At 44.4% G+C, this 12461-nt stretch overlaps 1 protein-coding gene across 2 annotated transcripts; it reads left to right on the top strand.

Moving 5' to 3' along the window:
* The first annotated feature begins 525 nt into the window (after positions 1-525).
* LOC133546125 (uncharacterized) lies at positions 526-11676 on the top strand. 2 transcript variants are annotated; one of them, XM_061891976.1, is made up of 3 exons: positions 526-684; positions 4008-4421; positions 7671-11676. In XM_061891976.1, the coding sequence occupies exons 2-3, from the start codon at positions 4013-4015 to the stop codon at positions 8690-8692; spliced, it is 1431 nt and encodes a 476-aa protein (XP_061747960.1). In that variant the 5' UTR covers positions 526-684; positions 4008-4012; the 3' UTR covers positions 8693-11676. The 2 variants fall into 2 exon arrangements, with proteins under 2 accessions (XP_061747960.1, XP_061747968.1); XM_061891984.1 differs by having other exon boundaries at positions 7719-11676.
* The last annotated feature ends 785 nt before the right edge of the window (positions 11677-12461 follow it).

Raw genomic sequence — 12461 nt, forward strand, 5'->3', positions numbered from 1 at the left:
TTTGTGTCTCTTCTCAATTGCTCTGTTTATTGCAGTTCTGAGTGTTGCTGGCTCAGGTTTGGTTTTGGAATTGGATTGCATTGTTATGGTATTGCTGTGTAGTGGTTTGTTGGATTGATTAAAAATAATAAAACACATTTTTTAATCGATTTAAAAAAAAGAAAAGAGAATAGATTCTGAATCGCACAACGTGATAATCACGATTCGTATTCGAATCGATTTTCCCCACACCCCTAATAAATATTATTATAAATAATTATAATACTTTTCACAAGGCCGCTGCACATTCATTTTCTGCTACCACACTCGGTGCTCATATCCTTCCGCCGACCCTGCGAGCTAAACCCTGGTTGTACGACATATTACAAACAGACACCCTCGCCGCGAGCCTGGATTTAATATCGAACAATCGATATGTATATTTTTTAATCGCTACATTTCGATTAGGCGAGCGGGAGATGTTGGGATTAGACACCTTTCACCGCGTAAGGAGATCCCCCAAAACAGGAAGTGGTGCGTCCCAGCTCAGCACAGACCACGCCTACTTGGCGCGCTCCCTTTTGCTTCTTCGTGAACTTTCCACGCGGAATTCTTCCCCCCACGATGTAGTAAACACTCCCACCCTCCCCGTGGACCTGCAAGGGACACTTCTGACACTTTTTGTCCTCTTCTGTCAACTAGCCGGTAAGGTCGCAGCTTGTTTATCTAACTATAGCTAGCTTAACCATGTCTTTAGTAGTTACCTATATTCATATGCTCGCCCCCACACGTGATCAGCAGTTCCGAGTGGAAGTGGCCACGCGCTAAACGACGGCCGCACTGCGTGGGAAAGAAGACTTGCTCCCACTTGAGAGGAGTTTAGTGCAGTCAATGTTTAGGAGGGCCTCTTTGGTGGGGTCGTGACGTCATCGCCGCGCGCCAAGGCTGTCAAAGCTTAAACGGGTCCTTCGAACGTAGAAATGTTGACTTCGTCCTAATTCGTGTTCTGCATTCTATGTTCCTTGGAAGCCCACCGACTAACGCGAGCAAAGTGCGTGGAAGCACAAAGTCTGCGTGTTGTTGACGAGCAAAGTGCGTGGAAGCACAAAGTCTGCTGTTGTTGACGAGCCTCCCTGGCTTTTTCTATCCCAAGATCCTTTGCGTGCACAGCTCTGAAAAATATTCAAAGATGGGTTGTTGTTCTTTTTGTCTACTTATACTTATTATTACTACTTTTACTCATTTTTATTCTTCTACTTCAGGGGTCGGCAACCTTTACCACTCCAAGAGCCAATTTGACCCGTTTCACAAACAATGGGAGCCACATAACTATTTTGAAATTTATAATGAAACAACACAGCAGTTTTTTTTTTGCTCGGTGTTATGTATAAACCAGGAGTCTCAGACACACGGCCCGCACCTTAATATGAAAATTTAATGTTCGCGCGGCACGCGAGTTTTATATAAATGCCGCTTGACAGCATCACACCTGCCAACTGTCCCAATTTTCCCGGGAGACCCCCGAATTTCAGAGTAATTATTCTCTCAAATGTACACTGGTGTTCACCATCCATCCATCCATTTTTCTACCGCTTATTCCGCGGGGGGCGCTGGCGCCTATCTCAGCTACAATCGGGCAGAAGGCGGGGTACACCCTGGACAAATCGCCACCTCATCGCAGGGCCAAAACAGATAGACAGACAACATTCACACTCACATTCACACACTAAGGGACGGCGTGGCGCGGTGCGGTGGGAGAGTGGCCGTGCGCAACCCGGGGGTCCCTGGTTCAAATCCCACCTAGCACCAACCTCGTCACGTCCGTTGTGTCCTGAGCAAGACACTTCACCCTTGCTCCTGATGGGTGCTGGTTGGCGCCTTGCATGGCAGCTCCCTCCATCAGTGTGTGAATGTGTGTGTGAATGGGTAAATGTGGAAGTAGTGTCAAAGCGCTTTGAGTACCTTGAAGGTAGAAAAGCGCTATACAAATACAACCCATTTAAGGCCAATTTAGTGTTGCCAATCAACTTATCCCCAGGTGCATGTCTTTGGAAGTGGGAGGAAGCCGGATTACCCGGAGGGAACCCACGCAATCACGGGGAGAACATGCAAACTCCACACAGAAAGATCCCGAGCCTGGATTTGAACCCAGGACTGCAGGAACCCCTCTTCCACCGTGAAGCCCCTGGTCTTCACCCAATGAACAATAACCAGGGCGTACAATGACATCACTACCGCCCTCTACAGTTTGTACAAATAGCTTGCCAGCCCAAAGAATTGTTTGACGAGGCTATTGCAGACACACTTGTAAGAGACTGCAAGGCATACTTGTTCAACAGCCATACACGTCACACTGAGGGTTGTGATATAAACAACTTTAAAGTCTTACTGAAACCCACAACTACCCACCACGCAGTCTGATAGTTTATATATCAAGAATGAAATATTAACATTGCAACACATGCCAATACGGCCTTTTTAGTTTACTAAATTACAATTTCCCGGGAGTTTCTTCTTGAAAACGTCGTGTAATGATGACGCGTACGCAAGACGTCACGCGTTTTGAGTAAGTATGAGCGCTACGCACACACACAGCTAAATGTCGTCTGCTTTAACGGCATAATTACACAGTATTTTGGAGATCTGTGTTGCTGAATCTTTTGCAATTTGTTCAATTAATATTGGAGAAGTCACAGTAGAAAGATGGAGTTGGGAAGCTTTCGCCTTTAGCCACACAAACACAAGGTGATTCCTCGTTTAAAATTTCCGGAGGTGAAAATTAACTATGGATCAGAGCGCGGTCAAGAGAACACGGATCCCGACCACATGTCAACCAGCAGTTTTCGGTGAGAAAATTGTGGTTAAAAAGTCGCTTCTTACCGGAGAAAAGCTGAGCTTGGGCCGTCCATGAAGCTGCCGTCGACTTCTCTGAGACACAGCGCGTCAACACACCTGTGGAGACACCCTTCCGACTATCAGGTACTGTTAAACTCACTAAAACACTAGCAACACAATAGAAAGATAAGGGATTTCCCAGAATTATCGTAGTAAATGTGTTTAAAAACATCGGAATCTGTCCCAATGCATTTGCGTTTTGTTTTTTTAACTTTTTTTTTTTTTTTTTTTTCCCCGCTATCAATATCCTCAAACACAAATATTTCATCCTCGCGCAAATTAATGGGGAAATTGTTGTTTTCTCGGTCCAAATAAGGCTTTTTGTTGAAGGCTCCCATTAAAAACAATGTGAATATGTGAAGAGCCCCCACACTTGTGACGTCATTGTCTGCGACTTCCGGTGGAAGCAGGGCTTTTCTCTTAACACCGACAGTTGCAAACTTTATCGTGGATGTTTTCTACTAAATCCTTTCAGCAAAAATATGGCAATATCGCGAAATGATCAAGTATGACACATAGAATGGATCCGCTATCCCCGTTTTAAATAAGAAAATCTCATTTCAGTAGGCCTTTAACACTCTTACTAATATGCGCCACACTGTGAACCCACACGAGACAACAATGACAAACACATTTCAGGAGAACATCCGTACTATAACACAACATAAACACGACAGAACAAATACCCAGAATCTCATGTATCCTGACTCTTCGGGCTCCATTATACACCCAGCTACCACCATTTTCATAGTCTTTGGTATGACTCGGCCGGGGTTTGAACTATCGACCTTCCAGTCTTAGGCCTCGTACTCTAACCACAAGGCCACTGAGCAGGTGGACCGTAGGGACCCCAGCTGAGAAACACACATTTTTGCCGACAATGGGCCCTATGGTGAAGAAACACCGGCGTAAGGGATGCGAACATGTGACCCAACCAGGAAGTGTTCTGAAGGGTAGACCGACCCAGTTCACGACACTGGACTACCAAAAGGACCCAGCCGTTCATCCATCCATTTTGGAAGGATGCAGACCCCTAAATAGGACGGTTGCTTTTTGGAGCGTCCCACGCTGGTTGTCTTCAAAAATGTCTTCCAAATGTTTAAGGTGACCTAAGATGTTTCCTGTCCTCGTAGGAACAATGTTTATCACCAAAGCAGAAGGAATCATGGAGGGGCTGCCTTACATCTCCTACTTCTTCGACGAAGAGTTCTTCCAAAAATTGTTGAAGGACCTCCAGTCCATTGGGACGCCCCCCCAGTCCCCCGCCAAGAAGACGGGCGGCGATGACGACCAGCTGGGCCACATCTTGGACGACCACGACGTGCAGCTCAACTGGAACTGCAGCGTCTACCGCGCCGACGGGGCGTCCGCCGGCAAGCCGCCGTCCCTCCTGGTGAGGAGCGGCAAGGACAAGCTGGCGTCCTCCATGTCGTCGGACATCGACGTCGAGGGGCTGGACGACCAGAACCTGACGGCGACGCGTGATTCCAGCGAGACCATGTCGGACTATGGCGCCGAGCTGTCCCTATACTTGTCCAGTGACTCAGGTGAGATGAAGCACTTTTAATTGCAACAACGCTTCAGAGCGGCCTAACGAGCATCGCGAGCGTGCGTGTCCAAGGGGTTCAAGTGCAAATGAATATACAGCTTCACCACTTTAGTCATCATTTTTGCGCTTAAGAAACCTCTCCATGACTTTCCAACATCCATTAGCTCCCAATGTCTCAGTTTTGATACTTTTTCTGGTGTTTAAGACCAGCAGCCATGACACCTGCACTTTGTGTTACAATCTTAATGTTCTCCTAAATCACAGGTGTCAAAGTCAAGGCCCAGGGGCAGATCTGGTCCGCCACATCATTCTAAATTACAAGACGAGCCATGTTTGAATTGAGTGGCGGGTCCACAATAAAATGATATTGCAGCCCACATAAAATAATGTGGAGGGCCACCTTAAAATGACGTGGTGGACCACATTAAATGAAATGGTGGACTACATCAAATGATGTTGTGGGGCCACATTAGAATCTTGTAGCGCGCTGCATTAAAATGATGGTACATGGCATTTTTAAATTGTCGGTCAACAATAAAATTCTGTTACAACCCACGTGAAATGATGTAGCGGGCCACCTTAGAATGATGCGTGCGGGGCACATTAAAATTATGTGGCATACTACATAAAATGAAGTGGCTGCCACGTTAAAATGATGGGACGGGCCATATTTACATGAAGTGGTGGTCCACAAGAAAATGTATTGCAGCTGACATAAAATGATGTGGCGGCGCACATTAAAATTATGGGATTTGGCGTGTTAAAAATAATAAAATGACGTGGCGGGCCTCATTAGAATTTTGTGGCATGCCACATTAAAATGGTGGAACGGGGCAGTTTTAATTTAAGCGTCGCAATAAAATTCTATTACGACACATACAAACATGTTGTGGCGGGCCACTTTAGAATGATGGGGTGAGGGCCAAATTAAAATAATATGGCAGGCCAAATCAAAAAACGTGGCTGACCAAACTAAAATGATTTGGTGGACTACATAAAATGAAGTGGCTACCACAAATAAAAGGGTGTAACGGTACGTGTATTTGTATTGAACCGTTTCGGTAGAGGGGTTTCGGTTCGGTGCGGAGGTATATTAAACCAGTTTCCACACGGACATATTGAGCAGCGTAAGTAATACTCAAAATGCCGGACATTTGAGGCATTTAAGAAACTGCCCTGACAGCCCCGTAAAAGAGGACATGTCCGGTGAAAAGAGGACGTATGGTCTGTCTATGCTAGCCCGGTCGCTGCTAGCAAAAGAGGACATGTCCGGTGCTAGCAGTGATCGGGCAAGGACAGACTGACCATACCTCCTCTTTTCACTAGACATGTCCTCTTTTGCAGGGGTTTCCGGCCGGAGTTTCTTAAATGTCTCAAATGTCCGGCATTTTGAGCTATGGCTGCGTGTATTAAAAATGTACGTTCCAGGTTAAGAAGGGGACTAAAAACAAAATAGTGCTGCTGCTCCCTCACACAACAGCAGCATTCGTGAGGGAGGGGCAGAGAGCGAGAGAGTTATGTTAAAGTTAAAGTACCAATGATAGTCACACACACACTAGGTGTGGCGAAATGTGTCCTTTGCATTTGACTTATCCCCTTATTCACCCCCTGGGAGGTGAGGGGAGCAATAAACGTGCGTGTGTCTCCAGGCTTTGCTTTTTATCTATTGATTTATCAGATTTAATTTTTTATTATCTATAGCAGGGATGTCAAAAGTGTGCCAGAGGCCATTTGCGGCCCACAGCTAAAGTTTTAAAGGCCTACGGCACATTTTAAAAATACTATTAAAATAAAAAAAAACATAACAAAAGTGAAATTAAAAAGCTTGAAGGTTAAATGTCATTTAGAAAAAGTTGCAACGTTGACTAATAAAACAAAGCTGTTTTTTTTTCTTTCAAACTGTCATTGCTCAAAACATAATATTGAATCAAAATCAATGTTATTATGAATTATTGACCTATACAAAGTTCCCATTACTTCACATGAAATATCAATCAATCAATGTTTATTTATATAGCCCCAAATCACAAAGGTCTCAAAGGACTGCACAAATCATTACGACTACAACATCCTCGGAATATTCCACTTAGAAAGATATTTTTGGTGGAAGATTTGGCAAATTTAGTAAATAAATAACCCAAAAAATTATATTTTGTTGTTTTCTTACTGTACTGAAAATGAACCAAACCGTGACCTCTAAACTGAGGTACGTACCGAACCAAAATTTTTGTGTACCGTCACACCCCTACAACATTAGTATTTTGTGGCGTGCCACATTAAAATTATGGGACAGGCCATATTTACACTAAGTGGTGGACCACAATAAAATGTTTGTGGCCCACATAAAATTACATTTTGGGCCACATTAGTATTTTGTGGCATGGCAAGTTAAAATGTTACTTGCCATATTTAAATTTAAGTTGTGGCCCACAACAAATGGGGTGGGGCACATAAATGTTGTGGCAGGCCCCCTTAGAATGTTGAAATGATCAGAAGAGCCATTTTTAAATGAAGTGGCGGTTCACAATTAATGGTATTGCAGCTCACATAAATTGATGGAGGGGCACATTAAAATTATGGGACTTATGTTTAATTGAAGTGGCAGTCCATGTTAAAATGATAGTGGCGCACATAAAATGATGGATTGGGCACATTAATATGATGTGGAGGGCCCCTTTAAAATAATGCAGCAGACAACATTAAATTAAATGGTGGACAACATCAAATGACGTTTCGGGCCTGGTTAGTATTTTGTGGCGTGCCACGTTAAAATGCTGGAACAGGGCCGTTTAAGTTGTCACAAAATTCTACTTCAACCATGTTGGTGCTGGGGTGGGGGACTACATAAAATGATGTGGCTGCCACATTAAAATTATGGGACAGGCAATATTTACATGACGTGGCAGTCCACAATCATACCTACATTAGTATTTTGTGGCGTGCCACCTTAATGATGTTACTTGCCATGTTTAAATGAAGGGGCAGTCCACAAAAAAAATGATGTGGGGGACAACAATAGAATGATATTGTGGCCCACTTAAAATGATGAGGTGGGCCACAATAAAATTATGTGGGGGGCCACCTTAGAATTTGTGCTGTACTACATTAAAATTATGTTTAAGTGGCGGTCCACATTAGAACGACGTGGTGGGCCACAATAAATGAAATGGCGGCGAAACTTAGGCCCTGTGCCGTGAGTTTGACATGTGGCCTATACCGGTCACGAATGTGTGATTGTGTCTCGCAGACGAAGAGATTGACGTTGTGACGGTGGGGCATTGCTCTTCGATCTCAGCCTGCCAGCAGAAGAAGAAGAAGGAGGAGCAGCAGCAGCGGAGGAAGAAGAAGGAGGAGCGGATGAAGAAGGAGCAGCAGCAGAGAAAGGAGGAGGAGGATCGGAGGAGGAAGAAGAAGGAGCAGCAGCGGAGAAAGAAGGAGCAGCAGCAGAAAAAGGAGCGGCAGCAGCGGAGGAAGAAGAAGGAGAGGCGGAGGAAGAAGAAGGAGCAGCAGCAGCAGAGGAAGGAGGAGGAGGAGAAGCGGAGGAAGAAGAGGGAGAAGCGGAGGAAGAAGAAGGAGCAGCAGCAGAGGAAGGAGGAGGAGGAGGAGCGGAGGAAGAAGGAGGAGCAGCAGCAGCAGAGGGAGAAGAAGGAGGAGGAGCGGAGGAAGAAGGAGCAGCAGAGGAAGGAGGAGTGGAAGAAGGAGGAGCAGCAGAGGAAGGAGGAGCAGCAGAGGAAGGAGGAGTGGAAGAGGAAGGAGCAGCAAGAGAAGGAAGAGCAGAGTGCTTTCCAGCTGTTAGTGATCCAGCAGCAGCACAACTACGCTGCGCGTCTGCCCTCCATCTCACTCTGCTCGTCCAACAAGGATGTGTTGTGTTTCCCTCACAGCTCCTCCTCCTCTCGGAGCTCCACGGACTCAGCGGAGGAGGACGAGCGGCGGCGGACACACAACGTGATGGAGCGCCAGCGGCGCAACGGGGAGAAGAGCAGCTTTGACAGACTGCGCAAGAACTTGTGGGAGCCGTCCTCCAACAACAAGTGGTCCAAGATTTGGATCCTGAAGAAGGCCAGAAGCTGCATCTGCCGCCTGAAGAAGGACGCCGCCAGGCTGCAGACCCAAAGGAGGAAACTTCGAGCCAGACACAAAGCGCTCAAAGCCAGACTGCAGAAGCTCACAGGTGACGGTGCACAGTGGGCGGGGCTTGTGAAACTGGAAACGGCCAAGGGAGCACAGTGGGCGGGGCTTGTGAAACAGGAAATGGACAACGACTGAGTATTGAATGGACATGGGAGACATCACACTTCAACATGTGAGATACACCTTTGAATAGATTGAGGTTGTCGCCATAGCAACCTATGATCCTTCCATCAGCTTCTTTGCTCCAGTAGAACCTCAAGATGTAGAGTTCTTCTTGCTGCTCAAAGCTTTCAGGCGGATCCTTGCCTCCCTGAATGACACCTTCAGGTTCTGCAGGGAGGAATGCGTCACGTTGCTTCTTCAACTTGGCAAACGTGAGCCCAGCTGTGAAATGTCACTTCCTGTTTGAGGGTCAACAGGAAGTGAGTTGCAATCACCTTATTTGCATTGCGACAACAGCAGCAAGTTGTAGCATTAAAGGGTATGACTAGGGCTGGGCGATATATCGATACAAACGATATATCGCAGCTTTGTCTCTGTGCGATATAGAAAATGACTATATCGTAATATTCGAGTATATGTTCTCACGCAGTTGCTTTTAGCTGCGGGCATTACACTACAGAGACGGAAAACAAGCCCGCCTTCTTACATACGTCACATACTCTCGTGCGTCTGGCATCATAGCTCTCGCCGACCAGAGAGGTAGCAGCATGGCTAACGTTAGCTGAGGCAGGTCGAGCGAGCTTGTGACAATACAAGAGAGAGATGGTGCGAAACTTATCACAAATGGAGGAAGAACAATAAATGCCCAAAATAAAGAGCAGGGGATCCATCATCTGGCAGTGGTTTGGCTTCAAGTGGGAAGATATTCAGCAGACAACAGCAATATGCAAAGTATGCAGCAGAAGTGTTACTACAAAAAGGTAGCAACACTATTAGTTTGTTCTTTCATTTAAAAATTCACCCATAAGAGAATGAACAGTATTTAAAGGGGAACATTATCAGCAGACCTATGTAAGCGTCAATATATACCTTGATGGTGCAGAAAAAAGACCATCTATTTTTTTAACCGATTTCCGAACTCTAAATGGGTGAATTTTGGCGAATTAAACGCCTTTCTGTTTATCGCGCTGGAGGCGATGACGTCAGAATGTGACGTTGCCGAGGTAACACACCCGTCATTTTCATTTTCTACACATTACAAACACCGGGACTCAGCTCTGTTATTTTCCGTTTTTTTGATTATTTTTTGGAACCTTGGAGACATCATGCCTCGTCGGTGTGTTGTCGGAGGGTGTAACAACACTAACAGGGAGGGATTCAAGTTGCACCACTGGCCCCAAGATGCCAAAGTGTCTGCCGCCAGACACCCATTGAATGTGCCAGTGTCTCCACATTTGACCGGCGATGCTAAGGCAGACATGGCACAGAGATGTATGGATAACCTGCAGATGCATTTGCAACGATAGTCAATGAAATTACAAAGGTGAGTTTTGTTGATGTTGACTGCCAGCTAATCGATGCTAACATGCTATTTACCGGCGGTGCTAAAGCAGACATGGCACAGAGATGTATGGATAACCTGTAGATGCATTTGCAACTATATTACGTTTCCTTCCACCCACATTTAATGCGAAACAAACACTTACCAATCGACGGATTTAAGTTGATCCAGTGTCACAAGATGCGAAAGTCCTGATCGTTTGGTCCGCACATTTTACCGGCAATGCTAACGCAGCTATTCGGCCATGCTATGGCTATGAATAGCGTCAATAGCTATTCGCTCAATAGCTTCAGTTTCTTCTTCAATACTTTCATACTCCAACCATCTGTTTCAATACATGCGTAATCTGTTGAATCACTTAAGTCGCTGAAATCCGAGTTTGAATCCGAGCTAATGTCGCTATATCTTGCTGTGGTATTCCCATTGTTTGTTTACATTGGCAGCACTGTGTGACGTCACAGGGAAATGGCCAGTGTCTTCGCAGAGAGCGAAAATAAGGCACTTTAAAGCTTTATTTAGGGATATTCCCAGACCGTTAAAATTTTGAAAAAAAAATAAAAAAATACAACAGGCCACTGGGAACTGATTTTTATTGTTTTTAACCCTTTTGAAATTGTGATAATGTTCCCCTTTAATAAAAACAGTTTTGGTCAATTGACTTAGTTGTGATTTCCCTCTGCATGAAAGTTTAAAAGTAGCATATATGAATGCAGTATGAAGAAGAATGTTTGAAAGTAGACACATAGAATCATCATACTGCAGTCATTATATGCATGAAGTGTCCATTCAAGGCTAAGGCAAAATATCGTAATATATATCGTACATCGCAATATGGCATAAAAATAGAGCGATATTAATAAAAGCCATATCGCCCAGCCCTAGGTATGACACATTTTTGTTACGGTCGGGTTTAGCAGAGTGCAGGAGTTAGATGTTCTCCAACTCTCCTCACCTAATCTTTCTAGCAAGGAGACTAAGGATGAAGCAAGTTAATGATATTTCCACTATGAAAGTTTCCTCATAGGAGCCCAGCAGGCACAAGACATTCATACCAGTTGATTATACGTACGTACATGTCCTTTAAAATGACTTTGGAACAACATTGCAAAATAGTTGTATTGGTAAATTGATGTTGGATCCAAGTTGTTAGTTGGGAAATGACCAAATTTCATTAGTCAAATCAACGTCAGAACCCAACGTTGATTAAACGTTGTCAAAAATTGTATTTGTGTTGAATATTGGTTGGGAAAAGACCAAATTTCAATGGTTAAATCAACATTAGAACCCAAAATAGATTAAACGTCAAAAAGAATGTTGTATTTGTGTTGTAGAATATTGGTTGGGAAATGACCAAAATTCAATGGTCAAATCAACGTCAGAACCCAACATTGAATAAAGGGCGTGAAAAAGCATGTTGTTTCAACGTTGTGTTTAAGTTGCTCAGCGTCAGGACCGAGTTCCAGCAGTTCTCAACGTTGCTTTAATGTCTCGTGCCTGCTGAGAAGTTAGTCATGTTGTGAATTTGCCCCGCCCTCTTTGTCCAATCTCTGGAAACTCATCCCAATTGTTTTTGTTGTTAAAAGGTTAATAAATTAAAAACTGTCTTAATGTTTAATCGACATGTCAGAAATCATAACTACGCCTCAACTATGTCAGAATCTCCCCAAACCTCTTCCATTGGTTTTTGCTGCAAAGACTACTATAATAATTACCTTAACAAATTTGATTGATAACCAGCGCCATAAAACGTTAACTTAAAAATGATTAATAGTTTGACCGAAATTATTTTCCGCATCAACAATTGGCATAATTGCCATCCCTCCCGGATTTTCCGAGAGATTCCCGAAATTCAGCGCCTCTCCCGAAAACCCCCCGGGGCTAATTTTCTCCCGAAAATCTCCCCGAAATTCAGGCGGAGATGGAAGCCACGTCCCCTCCAGCTCCATGTGGACCTGAGTGACGTCCGCTTTCCCACAATATAAACAGCGTGTCTACCCAATGACGTTATAACTGTAGAATGATCGAGGGCGAGTTCTTGGTTTCTTGTGTGGGTTTATTGTTAAGCAGTTTCATTAACGTCCTCCCAGTGCAGTAACAACACACAACAACAGCAGTCACGTTTTCGTCTTCCGTAAAGCAGTCCGTCTGCCGTAAACACCAATGTTGTGACACTCTTAAACAGGACAATACTGCCATCTACTGTGCATGTATATGTGAAAATAACATCTACGGCTTTTAGACTAGCTAACATATATTCCCCGCCCCCACACACACAATTTGGACTGTGATCCTAATTTTTACCCCTGTTGGCGTTTGCAATCTTTATCTTCATCATTTATTTCAACTGTATGATATTCAAGTATGATATTTTCTTATGTAATTAATTTAATTGACAAGCAA

The sequence above is a fragment of the Nerophis ophidion genome, linkage group LG02 (assembly GCF_033978795.1).
Source record: "Nerophis ophidion isolate RoL-2023_Sa linkage group LG02, RoL_Noph_v1.0, whole genome shotgun sequence".
NCBI classification, from domain to species: domain Eukaryota; kingdom Metazoa; phylum Chordata; class Actinopteri; order Syngnathiformes; family Syngnathidae; genus Nerophis; species Nerophis ophidion.